Source organism: Pelmatolapia mariae, linkage group LG1 (assembly GCF_036321145.2).
Source record: "Pelmatolapia mariae isolate MD_Pm_ZW linkage group LG1, Pm_UMD_F_2, whole genome shotgun sequence".
In the NCBI taxonomy this organism is placed as follows: domain Eukaryota; kingdom Metazoa; phylum Chordata; class Actinopteri; order Cichliformes; family Cichlidae; genus Pelmatolapia; species Pelmatolapia mariae.
The window spans coordinates 26,015,397-26,030,585 of NC_086227.1; the positions used below are offsets into that span (position 1 = coordinate 26,015,397).

Below are 15,189 nucleotides of genomic sequence, written 5' to 3' on the forward strand. Positions count from 1 at the left end.
AAGAATAGCTGGAAGACTTTTCATGGTGTTTCTTATCAGTGAAGATGTTGGCTGTTCATCTCATTTCCTTCTTTTTCTCCAAACTCCAGGAGGACCCCACAAAGAAGGTGAGTGCTACACACACAAACACAACACTGTTTCAAACAGTGCATATAATTAATACACCCCTGGTAATGAGGGGGTTTGAAGCTCTACATTTATTTAAAGTCTTCTCAATTATCAATGTGTAAGCTGCTAATGCACTGTATTTATGCTCTTGATTGGAAATCATATTTTAAATGCAACTCTACTCGCTACAATAATCATCAAAGATATATTTGCCACCAATGATAAACTTACTGTTCTAATGTGTTGTTTCTTGATTTACTTCTTAGGCAGTTCTATCAGGATTTATCCAGAAAGAGAAAGTGATTAAAAGAAGGACAAATCTCTGATGATTTCTTTGAGGATTTGCAGAAATGCACGTGACTAAAATTAAGTCAACGAGACATGGCAGAAGTCAGTACAGTAATATAAATGATCAAGGTGAAATGTGGGATCATTAGTCACTGCGTCACCATTTATCTTTATCTGAACAATCATTAACAACTTTCCCTGGCAGCGTCGCTGCTCCTCTTAGTCCACATTGGATCACACATTCTCACCCGGGACAAAGTATGGACACTCCTACAATCACACTGTACTCGCTCACGATACACTCACACTCTGGCTCTTATATTGTAAAACCTCAGGGTGTTGTCCTATGAGCACATGCTCCACAGCGACAGTTCAGCTGTGAATATAGCACACGGGGTGTGGCTGATGATCTTCAGCATTTTTTTTTTATACTACTTCCTAACTCATTTACAGAGACAGTTTGGCATGTTGAGTTACTGTTACCACAAAATCACTTGAAATATTTTTGCTCAACCTATCACTTGCAGTTTTCTGGTTCAAGCAATCACTGAGTTTCAAATTCAGATTATTAACCCCAAAATTCAAAACATATGTGAAAAGACATCACAGATAAATGAAAAAATCCTTCATATTTGAACTATAAGAAAAAAGTTGTTTTGTTTTTTTTTACTTTTTCTCTGTTGATCAGATGTTCAAATTGATTCTGGTGAATTTTGATATGTAATATTATAAAACTGTGATGAGGCATGTAACAGTAACAGAGGATATAAAAAGAAAACTAACTGAATGAGAGAAGCAAAAGTAGTCTGACACCTAATAAGAAAGTCCACAAAATACAAATGAGAGAGAGAGAAATATAAATTTTTCTCTCTTTCATCCCTTCTTGTTCGAGTCCAGTCGGTAAAAATACAGCGGTACATCTCACTTCGTTTTGCTCTCTGTGTTCTGTGTCTCTTTCAGGTTGACAGGTTTCTGCATGCGATGCGCCTCCATGATGACCAGTTAATTGATATCTCAGCTCGTTTCCAGGCTGAAATGAAGAAGGGGCTCTCAGCTGAAAGTTCGGCCGCCGCAACTGTAAAAATGCTGCCGACACATGTCCGCTCCACTCCTGATGGCTCAGGTTACTCGTGTCAATGGTTTATTTTATTAGGGCTGCTGGGTAGATCCTAAAAAAAAAAAAAAGGCTGCCATTCTTTAGAAGTAAAAGCAAGAGATTAAAGATCTTCCTTCTCTTTCAACCACTCTTGCAGAGAAGGGACAGTTTCTGGCACTGGATCTTGGAGGCTCCAAGTTTAAGGTGCTCCAGGTTAAGGTGAGAGAGGGGATGGGGGTCAGGAAGGGAGGAGTGGAGATGGAGGAGAAGATCTACCCTATGTCAAAGGAGCTGCTCAATGGGAGAGCACCAGAGGTAAGAATAAAAAGATCTGAAAGTAGATTTGATTAGAATTCAACAAGCAAGAAGAAGAGATTTGAACTTCTCCCTCGTCATTGTCTTTGTCTTTGTAGTTATTTGACCATGTGTCAGAATCTCTGAAGGACTTTCTTCATGTAAAGAACATCAGTCTGGATAAGAAACATCCTCTGGCATTCACTTTTTCTTTCCCTTGTGAACAGACCCGCTTGGATAAGGTATGACTCTCTACATCGAGACATCTGGTTTTCATGAGCTGTACCTGTAGTGTGTTATACTCCACGTGCTAACATCTGTCTGTCTTTTTAGATTTAGATCCCATAATCCTTCGAACCACTTCTTTCCTCTTGCAGGGATTACTGTTGAGCTGGAGTAAGAACTGCCGGGCTCGAGGCCTTCAGGGGAAAGATGTGGTCCAGGCTCTCAGAGAGGCTATTGACAGAACTGGGGTGGGTTGCCAGTGTTTGCTTCAGTAATTTACCCATAAACTATCTGCAGAAACCGAGACATGACGAGAAATATAATGTAAGATAAAGTGGAAAAATAAAGAGTTGAACCCATCTGATACCCACTATGTAAACTGAACAGTATAACCTGGTTTATCTCTTTAATAACGCCCTCTGCAGGGAATGGACATAGAAGTGTTAGCGATGGTTAATGATACTGTGGCGACAATGATGACCTGTGGTTTTGATGATCAGTACTGCGATGTAGGACTCATCATTGGTAAGTAGATTCACACAATTCAAACTAGTCTCTGGTGTCCTTTTACAGAAACTGTTGTTTTGTATGAGTGTGACATGTACATGAGTAGCCATCACTCTAAACTTATTTTATAGTTCATTTGATTAAGCATAAAGTTATCCAGTGTTCAGTAAAACAAAGCAAATGTTCTGCATTAAAACTAGAAAAAACTTGAAACCAAAATTCTGTACTATAAATTAGGTTTTATTCTGGTTTCTTTTTTATCTAGTAAGCCTTTGGAGCTCTTAGGATTGATGCATAATTATCTAAACATAGCTAATAGATATTATCTAATCATAGATAACTGCATATTAGTGACAGGAAATAGCGCTGACTGTAAATGTAGAAGGCATTAATAACTCTGATTCTGCAAATCTACTCCAAACTTTGTGTTCTAATTTTTGCAAAACACATGTTTAAATATTTTTAGATCAATTCTTATTTATGTTTTTTGTGCAAACAAGTGAAAACAATGACAATATTTTGCAAGAGAAGAGAGCAAGAGGGTAAGCAGGGTAAGCACACTTACCCATAGTCATCTTGCTCCCCCTGGTGGTATGCTGTGCATGTGTGGATATTGAATTAGTTGTGAAGTGTAGACATATAGAACCATTAACGTATCCCGTTTATTGTAATAATCTTAATGGAGTAAGTCTATGTATCCTGTGTGTTTGGGTGCTTACAGGCACAGGCACCAACGCGTGTTACATGGAGGAGCTGCGTCATGTTGACCTGGTGGAGGGAGACGAGGGCAGGATGTGTGTGAACACTGAGTGGGGAGGCTTTGGGGACGATGGGGCCCTGAATGATTACATAACAGAGTTTGATCAGGATGTTGATGCAACCTCTATCAATCCTGGAAAACAAATGTAAGGAAAGCAGCTTTGTTTTTTCTTTTTTTATAAAATACTCTGTCCATTGAGACATCTTTCATTTCTTTGTGTCTTTCAAGGATAAATTTGAAATAGCTTAGGGAAGTTTTCTTGTAATTTCTTAGAGTAAGGAATAGTTCTCCAGGCTTCTTGAAGGACTTTTTAAAACTTTTCTTTGGATGTTGGCTGCTTTTTGTTCTGCCAAGAAGATCCCACACTGCTTCAATAATGTTAAGGTCTGGGTTCTGGGGAGGCCAGTCCATGACTGATACTGTTCCAACTGGGAGTGTGTTTGGGATCATTATCACGCTGATAATCAGACAGATGCCAATCAGAATCTTTCCAGATGGTATTTTTCTGTATTCATAATCCTCAACGCCGCCTGCTGAAATCCCAAACAATGACAGACACCACTGTGTTTTACAGATGGCTGTAGACACAAACTGTTGTACCTTGCTTTTAACCATCTCTGTACATCTTCCCAATAAAACCAAAACTTTCAAAATTGGATTACTCACTCCATATATCCTGTTGTCACTAATTTTCAGTCCAGTTTTTGTGTATTTTGCCATACGTGACTCCTGGATAATGTTCTTCTGATGTAGATTTAGCATTGATGCTTTTTTTGTCCTCTACTTGTCCAGTTTCCACAGTTTTCTTAAGGACACACTGCACATCATAGTGAGACATGCCAGGTTTTCAGTTTGTAGCTGTTTGGGTCTCAGCTTCTTGGTGCAATATTATCATTTTATGCTTGTATTTTATGCAAATACTGTGGTATTTGGAGGATTTTTCATAGATTCAACTAATGAAATGGGAACAAATGATGTGTTTTTTGTGACATGCTAACAAACGGCTCAATTTAAAATTCGTTACAAAGCATTGGTTCATCCCTTGAGTTAGGTGTCTTTTTAATTCTTGAACAATTCATTGGCCAGTATTGGCTTATCAAACAGAAAAAAAACATTAACTGAAAAACTGTCTGCTACAAGGACGGGACTAAAAAGTGAAAAAGCAACCAATGTCTAAAGAAAAACTCTGAAGAGCTTTCAGAAAGTCCGGAACACTACTGCCTACAATCATTTTAAAAGATTATCAGAAAGTCTGGTTCATCTGAAGCAAAATATAAAGAAATGATGGGTGACTTGAGACGTTTGCTCAGTACTGTAGAAACCTTTAACCCCTTTCTGGTCTATTGTAGCTTTGAGAAGATGGTCAGTGGGATGTATCTGGGTGAGCTAGTGAGGCTGGTTGTATTAAAGATGGCTAAACTGGGACAGCTGTTTGATGGACTCGTACCTGATTCCCTGAGGACCAAAGGGAAGATAACCACAGCACACGTGGCAGCCATGGAGGAGTAAGTTGTCTTTATCTCTCTGGGTCACATGGCGTCTGTCCAAAAACAGCATGAATGCCATAAATATTCATTTGTCTCAGGTACAAAAATGGTCTGAAGAACACCAGAGATATTCTCGTGGAACTTGGTTTGAACCCATCACAAGATGACTGCATTGCTGTTCAACACGTCAGCACCATCGTGTCCTTCAGGTCCTCCAATCTGGTGGCCGCGGGGCTGGCTGCCATCTTAACCCGAATTAAGCATAACCGGCATTTGAGGGCATTGAGGATCACTGTGGGAGTGGACGGAACTGTGTACAAGACACATCCGCAGTAAGTCAGTGTGGAAATCACTCAAACCCATATTAGTTTACAACTATTGAGATTAATAAATATGTAACTGATAAAACACAAAAAGAGCCAGTACTGTCAACAGTCCCCTTCCTTTCTAACTATGACTAATGGCTGCTGTAAAAAGTTTCTGGTATTTAAAAAATAAATAAATAAAAGTTTGAAGCAAAATCAATTAAACTTCACTGACAAAGAGCCTTGAGTAGAAACTAGGGTTAAGCAATGGATTAAATAAATGACCAAAGACATAAGCTGTTAAATGATTGGGGTAAATGTGTCACACTTGAGTTTAACCTAACATCAACCACACAGTACCACAGCTCAGCACTGCACTCACCACTCACACACAATGAGAATCCTCATTTGCACAATTTGACCTCAACTCTAGCAAAACTATAGGCTGTAAATAAAAGATGGACTATTCTGGCTCTGTGGAATTGCCTTAATCTCTCTGATGGCCAGCAGTGGATAAAAAGAAGTCAGCCTGTATAGAAGCCTATAGACAACCTGCCTTGGCTTCTTTGCTCTTTGACCTGAGGTCTCAGTCATGGTTTTAGCATCTCAGTATCCCAATCATCACTAACAGTGAGTGAAAAAACTCCCGACAAGGCTTGAAAAACAGAACTTTGGAATCCAGTGGATGATGTGTATGATAGTGACGCCCTGATCACCTCTGATAAAGTCAGCGAACCCAACACAACAAACAGGGCCTTGATGAAGACATAACAGCATCATGTCCTCTCTTACCTGATGAGCTGCAGATCACTAATATAAATACTTCTTAACAAACATCTAAAATAGCCTGATGAAATATTGAATATTTTATGTTTCTGTCACTTCTATTCCAGGTATCCTAAACGTCTCCATAAGGTGGTGCGTCGGTTGCTTCCTGAGTGCCAGGTTAGATTCGTCCTCTCGGACAGCGGCAGCAGCAAAGGGGCTGCCTTGGTAACAGCAGTTGCCCAACGCTTGGCATCACGGAAGAGACAGGTTAGAGTGCTGCAAGTTTTATGTCTGTGTTTGTGTGATTCTTCACAGGTGAAATAAAAAAGAAAGGCTTAAATATCTGATAAACAGTATCTCTGGTTTTCTAGGTGGATGAGACACTGGCTCCCTTCAAACTGAGTCAAGAGCAGCTCCAGTTGGTCAAGGCCACAATGAGAGCAGGGCTGGAGGCAGGGCTAAAGAACAAAGGCCCCTCAGCAGTTAAGATGCTGCCCTCTTATGTTTATCATACACCTGATGGCACAGGTCAGAGACAAACGCTGACGTTTTTACAGGCCTCTTAATTAAACCCAAACAGCAGCTACACAATTAATACATTCAGCGTCACCTCTAGCTTTCACAAAGATGTAACTGCTTTGTTAAAAACTTTTTTTTAGGAAGTTTGTATTTTTAAAATATAAAAAAAGATCATAATTATTATTTTTTTTACCAGAGCGTGGAAAATATCTTGCTTTGGATCTGGGAGGAACCAACTTCAGAGCTATGCTGGTCAAATTCAAGAAAGGCCTTCAAAACAACACACGGCTTTACCATAAAATCTACACCGTACCGCTGGAGATAATGCAGGGAACAGGAGAAGAGGTGAGAAACATGCATATACCGTCAGCACCCTGACAGAAAGTATCAAACTGGGTTTAGTCATTAAGTAATTAAATTAATTATAAGAAGTTGTACACTGCTGACAGTGTTGTCTAAATGAGGTAGGGTTGAATTCTTCTGTTTGAAAAACAGAACTGAAAATATAACACACCGTTTGTTTGTTTGTTTGTTTTCTCTCTCTGTTTGTCTCCAGCTGTTTGATCATTTAGCACAATACGTGAGTGACTTCCTGGACTACATGGGGATGAAGAAAGCACATCTTCCAGCAGGCTTCACCTTCTCTTTCCCCTGTGAGCAGACGGCCATTGACACGGTACGTCAAAATCGTTTGGTGCAGCCACAGAAAACCTGGCTGCACCTTATTTTACAATGAAGTAGTAAAACACAATAAGCTAGACTTTGTATCAAAGTGGTTAAATTAGAAATAGTATGCCCTGTGAGGGACTGGCAACCTGTCCGAGTTTAACCTGCTTTAACCCACCGTGTCCCTGCTGGGACAGGCTTCAGCTCTCAGATACAGTTGGATAAGCTGTTAAGAAAATTGACAGATGGATGGAAATAATTCTTATTAGACAACCAAACCACCTTGAACCTGTTCTAAATAATTAGAAACATCATATAGTGCTGTTAAAAGTACACAATATTTAGACAGTATCGCTCATTAGAAGAAAACTGTAGCTTTACACTGTCTACAAATTCACATGGTTGTTTCCCTTCCAGGCTGGATGTTGTTCAAAGTCCTGTGGAGTATATTATTTGGTATCTGATTTCCTCAAAGTGCTGCTCTCATAAAGGTTAAAGGCCACAGATTGTAGATTGATGTAGCAAACCTGACATCACTCACTGGTTTCTAAAGTCTGCATTTTGAAGCCTCAACATTTTAGCCACCAACATGTTAGTTTTTTGGAGCCAGAAGTTATCACATTTGGATGAGAGGGTGGCCTGTTATCAGTTAACACTAGATAGCTTGGTTGCATCTGTGAACTGTATAGGGACACATAAAGATAAAACACTGACAGACTAACTGAGAGACTGATAGAACAGAAAACTGAAGCACAAACTTGTTGTTCAAGCTCATACCACACAGGAAGCCACGTTACTTGTCAGATGGATGATGGGGGGCATCACAGACATCATCATCAACTCATTCAGTTACATTCAGCTCCCAAGTCTCTTAGATCTATGGACAAAGATCTCTAACATGTCCCGAGGTCCCGGCTCAAACAAAAAGCCTTTGTAGTCGCTGTGCCACATTTGTAGGATCATCCGGTTTTTGTTGTCATTATGTTTATTGCTTATTGTTTATGGTCCATGTGTCCACCTTTGACTATTTTAATGTAATTACACATATATGTATATAGCTGTATTTAAATGTGCTTTACAAATAAATTGTACTCACTGGCTATAGTTCCATGAGAAATGCTCCAAAAGAGATGAACACTTACAAACACAGATGAGAGGTCCAATTTAGTGAATCCAATAAGCACAGGTGAGGCCACTGAAATAATAGACGCTGAGTCGTCTGTTAATTAAAGTGACAACATCCAAAACTCCAGCACACAGATAGATAAGTTGTTTTTTGTTTCTTTTAAAAATCACCTCTCAGTGCAACTGTCTTATTGCTCTAATGTTGGGCATTTTAAAAATATGAATCCATGGGGACTGACTCCCTTTGGAACAAGCCTGAATTGGACATTAGTGGAACTACAGTTTTTGGCACTTGATCATTCGACGTTCTCAGAATGTTATTTACAGAGCTGTTCTGTTAAATAAAAATGTAAACAGACTCCTAAAGCAGTAGCATTATTATTTCTGTAGCAGTTTGTAACCTTTTCAACCTTTGGATGTTCTGTAGGGCATCCTGGTCAGCTGGACCAAAGGCTTCAAGGCCACAGACTGTGAAGGACATGATGTTGTTAACTTGCTACGGGAGGCCATCAAAAGACGTAACGTGAGTCAATAAAAACAACAGAGTAAAGATTTAAAATGATGGCCAGGTTTTAAACAGATGAGGGGAAGAAACATTACATCAGATTGGTACACGTCTAGGCCTACAGGAACATTACAATGCATTTGTGGGTGTGTGCACACAGGAGTATGACTTGGACATAGTAGCAGTGGTCAATGACACAGTTGGGACAATGATGAGCTGTGCCTATGAAGACCCTCAGTGTGAAGTTGGACTGATTGCAGGTATGTGGCCTCAAGGGTGAAGAAATGCTAAGTTAAGAATAAGCTTATAGTTATGATTGTTCATTTAAGAATTTTAAATGCAAAGAACAGTATTATAATATTTGACGTAATAAGGAAATAAGCTATATGAGTCTGTTTTACAGGAACTGGGTCAAATGCTTGTTACATGGAGGAACTCAAGAACATTGAGAAGATTAGACAAAAGAAACAGAAAACAGAAGGAGACGAGGAGACACCTGAAGCAGTGGAGGACAAGGTGGAAGGACTTGCTTGTTGGGTGCCAATGAGCTAAAAACATATTGTTAAAACATAATTAAACACTTTATGTGTGTGTGTGTGTGTGTGTGTGTGTGTTTCCCTCTCTCATCAGGATGATGGGTCAAAAGGAGATAAGAAGGCGGAGACTTCTGAGACATCAAAGATGTGTATAAACACGGAGTGGGGGGGTCTGGGTGATGATGGATCCTTGGATGACATCATCACACCTTTTGATGCTGAAGTGGACCACAACTCAGTAAACCCTGGAAAACAAAGGTTAGCTACACTTACCTTACTGTGTACGTATGATGACGCCTACTTGAGGCACACATATAAAATTTGATGTTTTATGACTGAATTTTTTTTAAACATACTGTGACACATATGTGTCTCGTGTAGTAGTTAGTTGGTGTTTTTGAGATTTATTCAGTAACTTGTAGCAAGTTGTGATGGTCACACAACATTTTACAAGTTTATGTTCGCGTTTATAGGTTTGAAAAGCTCACCAGTGGGATGTATTTAGGTGAAATTGTCCGAGAGGTATTACTGGATCTAACAAGAGGAGGTTTGCTGTTCAGAGGGCGCGTCACGGAAACCTTAAAAACACCTGGAATATTCCAAACTAAATATCTGTCACAAATAGAGAGGTAGGACAAACGATGCCTATGTTTGTGCTATTTTTGGATAGATTTAAAGTATTCATAATTTAACATGAATATTGCATTTTCTGCTGTGTAACTGTGTTGTCTCCCTCCAGTGACCGTTTGGCTCTACTGCAAGTCAGATCTATTCTCCAGCACCTGGGGCTCGACAGTACCTGTGATGACAGCATCATTGTCAAAGAGGTACAAGATAGAAAAGCAACATGCTACACAGTAACCTCCTACAGAATGCATCACAAATTCAATGTTTTCCTCTTTTACAAGGTATAAAAATGTTAACAATTAAGCCGCTGTGTATGTATTTTGACCCGGACCACGTCATTAAGCCATGCTGGTGAGCCATCTTGCACAGCAGAAAGACTAGACAAACACTAAAATAAATCTTTAGTAATGTTACTGGTTACACCTTTGTTTGTGGACATCAGAAAGTCTAATTTCAGGGAGGAATTGGAGGACTGTGACTGTCAGACTTTTGAACCTTATAAACAACTGTTAAAACTAAGCATTGTCCTTGAAAAGTAGCATTGTTATGTTGTTATTTCTGGTATCGAGCCAACCCTCCAGATATTAATGGAGATTTTTCTGCCATACTAGATGTAATACAGCCACCAGTTGCTAGGGAAAAGTACTGTATGTATTCCCCGACTATTTGGCAGTGGTTTCTGCATTTTGCTGGCTCTCGCTGAGTGAAACTTGCTGCAAAGAATCAAAAACCTGCTTGTGATTTCTTTAGTTGCTAGCATACAGGCATGATAGCCTCTAATTTTTCATGTTTGTCTGAAAATTCTCTTGCAGCCAGTCGGGGAATAATCATTTTTCACTCACGACCAGTGGTTGCTGGGTTTCACAGAAAAAGTCTGGCTAACAGTTAAAATGTTTGAATAAAAGTCTGGAAACTGTTTCCTAAGAGTATGGATACCTGGTTGAAATGAATGAACATAAACAGTCTTGCTAACCATAACTGATGGTTAAAAGCAGTCCAGATATCCAGATTAAAATAAGTTTAAATTAACAAACAATCAGTTGTGCTGTTGGAAAGATTCTTCAATTCATCTGCCTTTACTGTAAAAGCTTTCTGCCATTTAAATAAATACATTAATTAATTAAAAAATTGCTGCCCATAAGTCAAAATTTTCTTTATTATCTTGAAATTCTGAGCTAAATTTTGAGATAGCCAACTTGAAATTTCCACAAAATTTTGACTTATGGACAGCTTTTATTTATTTTATTTTTTTTACAGTAACAGAAATAAGGTTATCGTCAGATAAAGTTTGGGAAGTGGTTCAAAGAAATATGCTCTCTGCTTCAACCTTACCTTAAGGTTGGGTAATATTCTTTATATTATTTGTGTGGTGCATTGTCTGGCTGAGAAAACTGTGACGCCAGCAGACTGTTAACTGTTGCAATATTGATAAAGGTTTCCATTGTTGCTTAGGTATGTGGAGCGGTATCGCGTCGAGCAGCAGAGCTGTGTGGGGCAGGCATGGCAGCCGTGGTAGATAAGATCAGAGAGAACCGAGGACTGGACCATCTGAACATCACTGTAGGGGTTGATGGTGCACTCTACAAACTACACCCACAGTGAGTTAATTTAATAAAAATATTGTTTGTTTGTTTTGGGTGCAGTGATGTGTTGGGTGTGTGTCAGGTGTATACTGTACTTTCATTTTAACCTTTCATAATTATTCAAACAGCTTGGTTAAAACATTTTCTGTTGTTTCTAGTTTTTCTGGAGTCCTTCAAGAGACTACCAGAGTTTTGGCTCCTCAGTGTAACGTGACCTTCTTGCCTTCAGAGGAAGGCAGCGGGAAAGGTGCTGCCCTGATTACTGCTGTAGCCAGGCAGAAGCGAGATCGTTGACTTCACACACCTGGAAAAAAGAAAGCTGTCCGAAGATGTTTTTTCACTTTTTGCATTCAGTTGCACTGCTGTTTGTTTGGTTTCTTTGTTTTTGTTTTTATGCACTACCAAAATTCTGTATTGGCCTAAGAGAGTGTCAGACTGTGTGGATGGAAGATGGAAGCATTGCTGCCTGTGATTAAATCACTGTTTGTAATAAATTTTAAAAGAACTGTAATTGGTTTGAATTGACTATTATATTAAGGGTGTGCCAGTCAACACTCTGAGACTATGTTTGCTTCAGCTTAGTTAACTTAATCCATGTTAGTTAAGTTAAATAGAAGAAAACTTCTTCTATTATCTTTACTGCTCACAAATAACATAAAATAAAAATATTTCTAACTTGATAAGCCCTTCTGTGTTAATCCACGGTTATCTGTGTTTGCAATCTGTGGGCTGTGAGGGGTAAGAGAAGTAAAGTATGAGCATAGAGAGACAAGGACAAAACAAAACTTTAGAAGAGAGAAGCCAAAAAGTATTGGCAGGCAGCAGAAACATAAACAGATGTGAAGAGGAAATAGGTGAGTGGAGAAGAAGCATCGCGAAACTACAGGACGCTTCAGGGTCACCTGATCCAGCACAAACAGTTCAGTTCAGTTCAGTTCAGTTCAGTTCAGTTCATTTTTATTTCAAACATGTGCCTTCACAATCATTTCCAAATATCATTTCATTATTTGTTTGAAAAGGAGTAGGCAGAAGTAATTACTTATTTGTCCCTACCCCCTCAAGTTTTACCTCTCATTCTTTTAATTTTCTTTTAGTCTTAAATTAAACAAACAACATATGAAACAAAAGTACAGCAAAACAAAACAAAACATACATAAATAAAAAAAAAGAAATTAGCAAGCCCCACCACAGTATAGTTTCTTTTATATGAAAAATACAGAATGTGTATATTTGCATATTCATAAGTTATGGAAAAACAAACAAACCAAAAAAAACAACAACCAAGAACCACAATACCATTACCAGCCACATTACCGTCCTGGGTTAACCCCGTTTTCTTCATTCTTATACTTATTTAAAATTTGTTTTTTATATTTTACTTTAAACTGGCTTACGTTTTTACTTTCTTTTATTTCTTCTGTTAGACTGTTCCATAATTTAACTCCTGCAATTGAGAGAGACATAGTTCTTAAAGTTGTTCTAGCACTTTGTATTTTTAAATTCCATTTCCCTCTTAAGTTATACCCACCTTCTCTTTCTATGAACAATTTACAGATTTCTTTTGGAAGCAATTTATTTCTTACTTTATACATTATTTGCGCTGTTTTAAACTCCACCAAGTCTTTGAATTTAATAGCTTGCATTTTGACAAAGAGTGCATTTGTATGGTCCCTGTACCCCACATTATTTATTAATCTAATGGCCCTTTTCTGTATTATAGTTATTGTTTGTGTATTACTTTTGTATGTGTTTCCCCAAACCTCTACACAGTAGCTCATATATGGCAGTAGTAAAGCACAGTATAATATGTGCAGTGCTTTCTGATCCAACATAGGCTTTGCTTTCCCCAGGACGGCAATGCCCCGTGCCATTTTCCCCCGAACATAAGTAATGTGTGGCTTCCAACAGAGCTTGTGGTCAATGATCACACCAAGAAATTTTATTTCATTTACTCTTTCTAAATATACATTGTCAACACATATTTCTATTTTGATGTTTTTCTTTTGTTTTCCAAACAACATAAATTTGGTTTTATCTAGATTCAATGATAATTTATTTATATCAAACCACTTCTTTAATATTGTTAATTCCTGTGTGATCATCTCCAAAACCTGTGGCAATTCCACACCTGAACATAGTATATTTGTGTCATCAGCAAATATTACAAACTTTAAAATCTCCGATACTCTGCAAATATCATTTAAGTACATAATAAACATTTTTGGACCCAATACCGAACCTTGAGGTACTCCACAAGCTATATCCATCAGATTAGATTTATAATCTGTCAAGCACAAGTGTCAAGCTTAAAAACTAAAGAGTGTGCATGTCCAAAATCCAAACTAGGAGCTGGTTCTAAAGGAGAAGGAGCTGATAGCTGAAGGCTCAGCGTCCTATTCTACTTTTAGAAACTCTAAGATCTTAAATGCTCTGTTAGGATAATATGATACTATGAGGTCTCAATGATGTGATGGGGCCTAATTATTGAAGACTTTGCATGTAAGGAGAAGGATTTTAGTTTCAGTTGTTGATTTTAGAGGAAGCCAATCAAGCAAGCAAGCAATTTATTTATATAGCACTTTCAGATCAGCCCCCAGCTGAACACAAAGTGCTGTACACTTGACATGCCAAAATGATACATTGAACATGTTAAAAAATAAGAAAAATAATAATATAAAATAAATAAAATATATATATAAAAATGATTATTAAAATGACATTAAAATAATAAAATTAGCACAAATAGCAAAAACAATAATAAAATAGTATAAAAAATGATGATGAGAATTACATTTAAAACAATAAACTCAGCACATTAGATCAAAACAATAAAATCAATAAAATCAGGGTCAGACTGTGTCATATGCCAAGGAGTAAAAATGGGTTTTAAGACGTGTTTTAAAAGTGGACAGTGAAGGGGCCTCTCTAATGTGCTGGGAAAGATTGTTCCACAGATTAGGAGCAGCAATAGAGAAGGCCCTGTCCCCTCTGAGCTTCCTCTTGGACCTGGGTACCTCCAGGAGCAGCTTGTCAGCTGACCTGAGAGACCTGGGGGTGAGTAAGGATGCAGAAGCTCAGAGAGGTAAGTTGGGGCAAGACCGTTTAAACATTTAAACACAAACATGAGAATTTTAAAATGAACTCTATATACAGGCAGCCAATGGAGTGAAGCCAGGATGGGAGTTATGCGCTCTCTTTTACGAGTTCTGGTTAAAAGTCGTGCAGCAGAATTCTGGACCAGCTGCAGACGAGAGAGAAGATGCTGACTAACTCCACAATACAGTGCATTACAGTAATCTAGACGACATGAAATAAAAGCATGGATTACCGTTTCAAGATGTGGCCTGGATAAAATAGGTCTTATCTTTGCCAAGCGCCTTAAATGATAAAAACTGGACTTGACAGTAGCCCTAATTTGACTGTCTAATTTAAAATCACTGTCCATCTTAAAACCCAGGTTTGTAACAACAGATTTAAAATACTCTGCCAGGGGTCCCAAATCAATAGCAGAGGGTTCACAAGGTCCACTAGGACCAAACAGAATCACCTCAGTTTTGCTTGAATTACACCTTAGAAAGTTTAGGGACATCCAAGATTTAATGTCTTCTAGACATGCTAGAAGTGGCTTAATAGAGAAGGCCTCTTTCTGCTTCAGAGGCAGATAAATCTGACAGTCGTCAGCATAGCAGTGGAAGGATATTCCATGCCTTCTGAGGATGGTTCCCAGGGGCTGTAAATATAATGAAAAAAGCAGAGGCCCTAAAATTGAGCCCTGCGGGACCCCAGACTG

General features: G+C 38.5%; 1 protein-coding gene across 4 annotated transcripts; it reads left to right on the plus strand.

The window, feature by feature from the left end:
* The first annotated feature begins 44 nt into the window (after positions 1 to 44).
* Positions 45 to 11,719, plus strand: hkdc1 (hexokinase domain containing 1). Of its 4 annotated transcripts, none has more exons than XM_063477229.1 (21): positions 45 to 107; positions 1,357 to 1,519; positions 1,650 to 1,807; positions 1,906 to 2,028; positions 2,164 to 2,259; positions 2,437 to 2,536; positions 3,240 to 3,423; positions 4,628 to 4,783; positions 4,864 to 5,097; positions 5,964 to 6,105; positions 6,210 to 6,366; positions 6,554 to 6,702; positions 6,914 to 7,033; positions 8,576 to 8,671; positions 8,814 to 8,913; positions 9,057 to 9,169; positions 9,311 to 9,447; positions 9,663 to 9,818; positions 9,929 to 10,016; positions 11,269 to 11,414; positions 11,558 to 11,719. In XM_063477229.1, exons 1-21 carry the CDS (start codon positions 45 to 47, stop codon positions 11,691 to 11,693), a joined length of 2,817 nt encoding a protein of 938 aa, XP_063333299.1. In that variant the 3' UTR covers positions 11,694 to 11,719. The 4 variants fall into 4 exon arrangements, with proteins under 4 accessions (XP_063333299.1, XP_063333307.1, XP_063333313.1 ...); XM_063477237.1 differs by having other exon boundaries at positions 9,057 to 9,157; positions 9,326 to 9,447; XM_063477243.1 differs by having other exon boundaries at positions 9,057 to 9,111; positions 9,319 to 9,447.
* The last annotated feature ends 3,470 nt before the right edge of the window (positions 11,720 to 15,189 follow it).